Source organism: Equus asinus, chromosome 5, assembly GCF_041296235.1.
Source record: "Equus asinus isolate D_3611 breed Donkey chromosome 5, EquAss-T2T_v2, whole genome shotgun sequence".
Taxonomy (NCBI): domain Eukaryota; kingdom Metazoa; phylum Chordata; class Mammalia; order Perissodactyla; family Equidae; genus Equus; species Equus asinus.
Window position 1 is genome coordinate 89,345,367 of NC_091794.1, and position 8,159 is coordinate 89,353,525.

The 8,159-nt window shown below is 56.5% G+C and overlaps 1 protein-coding gene across 1 annotated transcript in view; it reads right to left on the reverse strand.

Annotated features, from left to right (window-relative positions):
- The window catches only part of NHSL3 (NHS like 3), a 28,310-nt gene extending 21,869 nt beyond the window's left edge, over positions 1-6,441 (reverse strand). Inside the window, exon 1 of the mRNA XM_044770278.2 lies at positions 6,123-6,441. Within this exon, the coding sequence (XP_044626213.2) occupies positions 6,123-6,357 (235 nt within the window). The 5' untranslated portion in view covers positions 6,358-6,441. The remainder of the gene's footprint in view (positions 1-6,122) is intronic.
- Between the last annotated feature and the right edge of the window lie 1,718 nt (positions 6,442-8,159).

The window sequence follows — 8,159 nt, forward strand, 5'->3', positions numbered from 1 at the left end:
CGGCCCAAACAATATACAATGCCTCCTCTCATGAGTTTTCTTCAGCATGTGACAGGCCAGGAGCAGCTGAGACAGCTTTGAGGGTGTGGGGAGAGGGGGATTTCCAAGGGGCAGGGGGGTGAGTGGAGGCTCTCCCTCTGCCCTCTGCTGACAACAGAGTAGAGATTTTCCTGCCCAAGGGATTTAGCCACCCCGATGCAGACCTTGCTGGCAGCCTTGCTTCAGGGGCAGGAGAAGGAGAGAGCAGTGGGGGGAGGGCCCCTCCCAGCCTGAGGGGGATTTCCAGGAGAAGGCTGGGATGTGTGCCACGTGGGGATCTGGGCCTCCATGGAGGGAGAGGGCGAGGCAGCTGGAATGAGCCCCTGAAGGTGTCAGAGCTAAGGGAGGGGTTGGAGGCCTTGCCTCAGCTGCCTGCTCATCTCGTCCTACCCATGGAAGAAGCAACTCTCTGGGAGGGGATTTTCCATTTGAAGTCTAAGTCTTAACAAAGGAGTGGAGAAGCTGAGGTCAGCCCAGCAGGTGTGGGCTCCTGTTGCGCCTCTAACGCTGGCTGGCCAAATGACCTTGAGCAAGTCACTTCCTCCTCTGGGCTTCAGTTGCCTATCTGTATGTGCCATGAGGGCTCCCTGGGACATCTCAGGCCATCAACTCTGAGCCTCTAGGATCCAGAGATGCCCATGCCCTGGGGGCCCCTATTGGATCACCCACCTGTCACTCAACGCCACTTAGTGCCAGGCCCTGTGCTGGGCAGGGCAGAGGAAAAAGACAGTCAACCCAGCTCCTGCCCTCAGGATGTTCAGAACAGTGAGGTATGGCGATCCCTGTGCCCCACAGAACCCCAGACAGCCAGCTGGTCCCAGCCCCTAGCAGGTGCCTTGCCTGATTCTGGCAGTGCAAATCCCTCAAGCCCAGCTTCCCCTCATCCTTCCATTTTAGCTCAAGTGTCACCTCCTCAGGGAAGCCATCCCTGATCTACCCCTGAGATCACTGTGCTCCCTCCTTTGTCACTTTTTTTTAAGATTATTTATTTATCTTTCCTTCTCCCGAAAGCCCCCTAGTACATAGTTGTATATTTTAGTTGTGGGTTGTCACACTTCTTGACCCTTAATTACTTGTTCAGTGTCTGTTCCCTCCCCCAAATTGTGAGGTTCATGAGGACTCGGACCTTGTCTCTCATCATCCCCAGGACAGGGTCTGACATATAGTTGCTACTTATTATCTGGTATTAAATACTTAATAAGTACTTGTGAAATCAATTAATGAGGTGCCCTCTCCCATCTGGACCCAAGGCAGACAATGCCCATCCCTTCACAGGGGCCTGGAGGAGGTGGGCCCAGACTCCTCTATGGAAGCCACTCCCCCATTGGATGTATCCCACAGCAGAGGGAGCCCTACCCCTATTACATTAGTCCAGGCCCCAGACACTGAGATGCCCCTACCCAAGAAGACAGTGGCCAGAAAAGCACATACCGTCCAACTCTAAATCTCTTCCCTGCTCTACAGTCTGGGGGCAGTGATTTCCCCAGGAGTATCACAGAGATGATGACACTGGAGCCAGGCCTTGAGGGATGAATAAGAGTTCACTGGATGGAAAAGTGAAGGGAAGGGGGAAGAGCATACGCAAGGGCATAGAATGTGGAAATACATGGAGTGTTTATTGAAAGGCAAACAGATACCATCCTGACCTCAGAGAGGCAAAGTGCCCCCTAAGCAAAGTGCCTTTGGGTCCTCACTTCGCTTTAGAACTACACAGGCCCCTTCCTCAGCAGGGAGAGACGGCATTATTCACACTGCACTCTCCTCGCCCATTTTCCTATAGCATCCAGGCCACTGGGCCCCCATGTCTTATCCACCTGACTGACCAAAGGTAGGCTCTCCTTTCCTGGACGTAGCTCCCACCCCCATGCTCCTGGCCCCTACCAGTTTGCTCCTCCAGCCCATTCTCAAACCCACAGAATTCTAGAGCTAGAAAGGTCTCAGAGGCCGTTAAACCTCATCTTTGTCAAGACAGGGCATATCCTGCCGAGAGCGGGGCAGAACCTGCCTAAAGTCACACAGCAGAGCAGAATTCACACTCAGGAGTGTCTCCACAACGGCACACCCTGAGTGAGTGGCCAGAGGTCAGGGGTTCAACCTGCTGGGCCCGGCAGCGTGGCTGCTGAACTCTCACTGTGAGAGTCGGAGTCATCCCCACTCCTCCTACCCTCCAGCCACTGCCACTGCCTGAGAAAAACCTTCGAGAGTGCGCTATCCCCAGAGCTGGTTCTAAGATTCTACAGAGGCTTCTCCCATCCAGAGTCAGAAACCCATCCAGCCTCATATGATTTAGTTTGGAGAGTGGCCTCTGGAGGCAGACTGAGTGGTTCTGTCAGTGCCACATCACTCCCAGGCAAGCAGGAAGCTTGCCTGTGTTGTCCCACATATCTGAATTACCCTGAACAGTATACAGCACTATATAGCCTGACACTATATATATATATATATTTTTTTTAGGAAGATTAGCCCTGAGCTAACATCTGCTGCCAATCCTCCTCTTTTTGCTGAGGAAGACTGGCCCTGAGCTAACATCCATGCCCATCTTCCTCTGCTTTATCTGTCGGACGCCTACCACAGCATGGCTTGCCAAGCGGTGCCATGTCCGCACCCGGGATCCGAACCAGCGAACCCTGGGCCGCCGAAGTAGAACGTATGCACTTAACCGCTGTGCCACAGGGCCAGCCCCAGAATATATCTTTTTCAAATGAATGAAGCTGAGTAATCTTGATCAATTTACTTTCACCCTCTGAGGCTATTTTCTCACCTATAAACAGTAACAACTGCCCATCTCCCAGATCATTCTGAGAACAAGGGAAAACAGTCATGAAAATGCCCGGCCAGGGTCCGGCACACAGCAGCCTTCATGTTCCCCTTCAAATGAGCCGGCACTCTGCTCACCTCCTCCAGAAAGCCTCCTGCGATTATCTACCAGGCTCCAATCCTGGCATCTGTCCCAGAAACACTTCCTCCCCACACACTTGTCTAAAGTCCAGGTGATATTTCTGGAAAATATGGATTCCTGTTTGTTTTTTTACCTTTTCTTATGCCTGAGTCTTCCCGTTGGACAAAGGTAAGACTCCACTTTCTGTGGATCCCCCCACTCAATAACAGTCATCATCACGGGTACCTGAGGTGTAACCGAGTTGTTTTCCAAACACGGATCAGGATGAACTTAGCAAATGCCGAAGTCCTCAGCATCACAACAGCAGAAACCTGCTACCATCTGGACCATCCTCCACCGTTCACAAAGCATCTGCATGTCTGTTATCTAATTTGATCTCTGAAACACCCCTGTAAAGCCAGGATTTATTACCCTTATTTTACAGATAAGGAAACTGAGGCTTGGAGGTGTCAATAACCTGCTGGTGTCATGTGGCCTTAAAGGGGCACACCAGAGTCCAGGAGTTGTCCTGTCAGCCTCAGAACGCATTCCTTCTAGACTGAGTCCTTACAATTCAGGTGATTAAACTTAACAAACACAATAATAACAACCCCTGGCATTTCTATAATGGCTCCACTTTCCTATCTTTTTCACATTCTCTCTTTGTAAGACTCTTGGAGAGACGGAAAGCTCACAGACCCATCAAGGCAATGTCCAGCCAGGAGGTCAACCCTCTAGGAAGGTCCCCTCTCTTCCCTGAGACAGTAAAGATATCAGTGAGGTCACAGAGAAGTTGCTTGCCCAGTGTCACGGGGCTTGCTGACAGCTGAGCCAGGATATGAACACTCATTTGCCTGACTCTGACACTGCCCACTCTGCCAAGTTCCCTCACTTCTCTCTGCGCCACTTCCCATCTGTAGAATGGGCTGGAGAAAAAGATCTTTAAGCCTTACCCCCTGGACTGTGTCCTTGGGAGAGTCGTGAAAACAGTACCGGTTTTAGAGGCAGATGATTTGAGTTCAAATCCCAGTTTGAGCAAATCAATTGCTCCCTGTCCCTGAGCCTCAACTTTGTCATCTGCAAATGGGCTCAAATGAGATAATGGATACGGGGCTCCTGGCACACTCAGAATAATCAATAAGTGCCAGATTTCCTCTCTTCTGAGTCTGTGCAGGGCAGTGAGGGGAGCGGAGGAGTGCTGGAAGACAGGTGCTCAAAATCTATTCCAAGCTCAGTTTCCCACCTTGTAGGAGGGGAGTCCAATTCGGGGAGCCGAGCCCTGCTCTGTGGGTCTTTGGTCCAGAGATTGGGAGGGGGGAGATAATGACCTCCCTGGCAAAGGCCCTGCCTCCCAGGAGTTTTCTGTGTGTGCCTCTTTCCTATCTCCCACAATCTCCATTCCAAACATTTTCCCCAGAAAGAGTGAAGCCTTCTTTGAGCTTCCCCTTCCTGATCAGTGATGCCAGTGGAGATTAGAGAGATCAGATTTATTTCTCTTAATAAACAGAAAAGAAGTTGGGCCAGGCAAGTGACAAGGAAACAACTGGAATAATAGGAGGTTGAAGCAAAAGGGAGCAGGACTTCCTCCAGTCATACCTGGGGCCACCCCCAGACCTGGGGAAAGAACAGGCAGGGGCAGGGAAGTATTGCCCAAGCACGTGGGCCCAAATCAGGCCGACCTGCTGCCTGGAAAGCCCAGGGCTACCTGACACCAGACACAAGGCAGAGGAAGGCCTGGCCACTAACCCAGTGATCCCTAACCCAGGGGTCAGCTACAGGGTCAGCTCTTCCAGCTTCTGCCTCCAGGCTGGTCTCCCAGGGGAAAAGTGTCCACTGCCCTGGGGTACACTAGCAGCCTTCTAACTCCAATCCCGACAGTCCGACCACTATCCATCCTGCTGCAGTTCTGACGTGCACCCTCTTGAGCAAGATGGGGATGACTTCAGACTGAATCCCAGTGGGGCAGCCCTGGGACAGACTCCACGTGCTGTCGGGGCACACAGCTCTTACAAACACCCCTCACCCAAACCCTCCCTCAGGGCCTGGCCCAGCCATCCCAGCCCCAGCACCCTGACTTCTATTTGTGGCTAGGCCACAGGGGGGCAGGGCCCTTATCCAAAAGGAAGATCAGGCCGGATGCAATCACACAAGAGGCTTTTCACCCTCTTCCTGACCCCTAAAGTGTTCCTTCTAATTCTCCTCCAGAGGAGGGGGTTAAAGGACACTGGGAGGGTAAACAGGCAGAATGGGATGGGCCCGCGCACGCCATTTCCTCACCTCTAACACGGCAGCAGGAGCCTAGGATAGGAGGCTTCGGAGGAAGGCAGGCCCTCTTGCCTTCCCCCTCAAACGGGAGACAGAGGGGAAGATGAGGGAAAAACCAAGCAAGTGGACACAAGAAAAGTGACCTCAGCAGAGACGGGCCAGGTCAGCCTCCCTTCATCCCGCCCTTCCATCAGGCCAGAGGGAGCCGAGAGGCAGGAAATTAGCTGTTGTATTTTAAGTACCCACCCCAGTCCAGATACAGCCTCTCCATTAACTTGGGCCTCAGTTTCCCCCATCTGTAAGCACACTTCCAACAGTGGCAGTTTCTACCAGGGCTGGGGGGAGGGAAGGAGTGCCAGAAGGGGTGGTTGGTTCACATCGGTGAGCTCACCACCCCAGGAGGTGGATGTTTGCGGTTTGGCCCAGGTGAGCGGTGAAGGGGGCCAGGTGAGAAAACCTAACACTGGCGAGAACCTAAAGCATGCTACTCTCCAGGCTGGGTCCTTTGTGGGGCTGGAAACCCAGATCCACCTAGATGGCTGACTCACGTTTCGAGTGCAGGTGACCCCCCAGACCCAGAGGGACCCCCACGAGGATGCAAGGCCACTCCCATCGGCACCAGGCCAGAGTCAAGTCTCTGACCCCCTGACTCAGCAGAGGGCAGAACCTGGGTGAGCCTGCGGGAGGGGGACTGCCTCACCGTCCCAAGAGCCAGGCTGCCCGCACACCCTGCTCAAGCCAGGGGATCCCTGCCCCAGCCGGGGGTCCCCTCCTCTAGAACCAGGCAGGGCTGAGTCTGGGGAATTCTGGGGGGCGATGCAGAATGGGGGTGCTCGGGCTGAGCCCGGGCTCTCCGCCCCTCCCCGCGTCCGCGCCCGGGGGTCACCCCCTCCGCACGCCGCGGAGCCACCCCGGCCGCCCAGGTGCGCGGCCGCCTTACCTCGGCCCTTCCCCTTGGCCTTCCCGGCCTTGTCGTCCGCCTTCTTGGCCCGAGGGGCGGCGGGGTCGGCGCCCTCGGCGCCCGCCGCCTTCTTCTTGCGCCGCTTGCCCCGCAGCCAGCTGAAGGCGCGGCGGAGGCCGGACGCGCCCGAGCGGGACTTCTTCCTGCGCGGGGGGCCGCCGGGGCCCCCCGGCTCGTCGGCCGCAGGTGCGGCGGGGGGCGCGCGGGCCGCCATGGCGCGGCGGGCGGGGCTGGCGGCGGGGCCCCTGCGGCGGGGCGCCCATGCGCCGGCGGGCGGGCGGGCAGGCGGCCGCCGCGGGAGACGCGCGCGCCGGAGAAAAGTTTGGGCGGCGGAGGCAGCGCGAGCGGCGGCGGCGGCGGCGGCGGGCGGCGCCGGAGGGCGGGGCGCGGGGCCGGCCGGGGGGAAGGAGCCGCGCGGGGAGCGGCCGCGGGCGGGAGCGGCGCCCCTCCCCGCCTCCTCGGCCCGCAGCCCCGGGCTGGGCGCTCGGGTTCGGGGAGGGCGAGGGCCGGCCCGGAGAGGTGGTCCAGAGCCCCCGGAGGCGTGCGGACCGGCCCGGACCGAGAGGGCGGGGTCGCGGGCGGGTCCGGGAGGGGGCGGTCCTGAGGTTCTGTCTCCGCCGGGGCGCGAAAGGGACCGGGTTTGGAAGCGAGGGGGACGCGCTCAGGGAAGAGGGGAAGACAATGGCTGGGGTTGGACCCCAAGAGAAGTTGATATCCTGAGTTTGGTCTGGGAAGAGATGGGGGATTCTGGAATAAGGGAATTCTGAGAATTCTTTCCAGGACCCAGACACTGTTGGAGGTTTTGCTCTAGAGATGGAGACTTCAGCCCACCTTAGACCTGTGACCTGTGGCCAACGGTGGGCCTTCCTTTCCCTCACCACATTCTCTCCCGCCTCCCATAATCTCACGGTGGAGCCGGGACCCAGGCCTCTTGGGTTCCCTTCCACTTCACCCCTTGGTGACTGGGTTAAGGAGAGCTGTGCCTCAGTATACCCTTAGGCTAGGGTGTGAGGCCCCAGGGCACCCCTGCCTGGGTTTGGATTTCCCACTGGGTCGCTCAGCACTGCTTAGGGCTGATCTTGGCCTTCATGAACTGAGCTTCTAAGGTGCTTTGAGATCCTCTGGAGGTGAGACGTGTGACTGAGGATGGTAGTAAGGAAGAAAGAATCATGAAAATGCTGTGCTCATTTCCTCCAGGCCTCTGGCTCTTCACTATAGCTGACCAAGCACTCTTCTATCATCTGATCCCACAACAAGCTAGGAGGGAAGCAGGGCATGGAGTGCTACCCCCATAGAACAGATGAGAAACTGAGGACAGGAGAGGACAGAGATTGCCCAAGAGCACAGAGGTGGTCAGCAGCAGAAGAGCAGCCAAGACCAGCAATCTAGGTTTTGTCTGTGCCTGGTCCCCAGGGGGCTGGAAATTGCCCTAGGGGTCAGCTGTGGGTTCAGCACTCTTGGACTCCCTGGGTCCCCAAAAGGGCACTGTGGTCACCCCACCATTAGTGTTCATCCTCGTCACCCAACCTGACCCTTGTTACATAGCTTTCTCCTGGTCCTGGTCTTCATGAGAGCAAAGACTCATTTATTTGGGGCACCCAGCCCAGTCAGGCCTGGCAGGGTGTGCACAGCACTCAATATAATATTTTAGAATGATTGGAGTGCAGCATGTGACTTCTCTAACCTGCCTCAGACCCCCGAGTGTCCCTAGGGGCTCAGCTGTCTCAGCTGTGGCAGAGCGGGGCCATCACTGACACTCCCCCCACCTAGGGGGCCTGGGACAGATCACTGTCCTTGCTGGGCCTCAGTTTCCCATGTAACCACCATTCATTCAGGTCCAGTCCACAATCCCAGAGCACCCATTCTGGGTGAGGCACTGTGCCATGCACAGGGATCATTGGGCCCTGTCCTCATGGTGCTCTCTACGCAGCCAGCACGAGCCCTGAGGACCCTGCCTCTCCCTCAGCTGGTGAGTACCAAAGGAAAAGTGTATAGGCAGGGCTGAGGTGGAGAGAG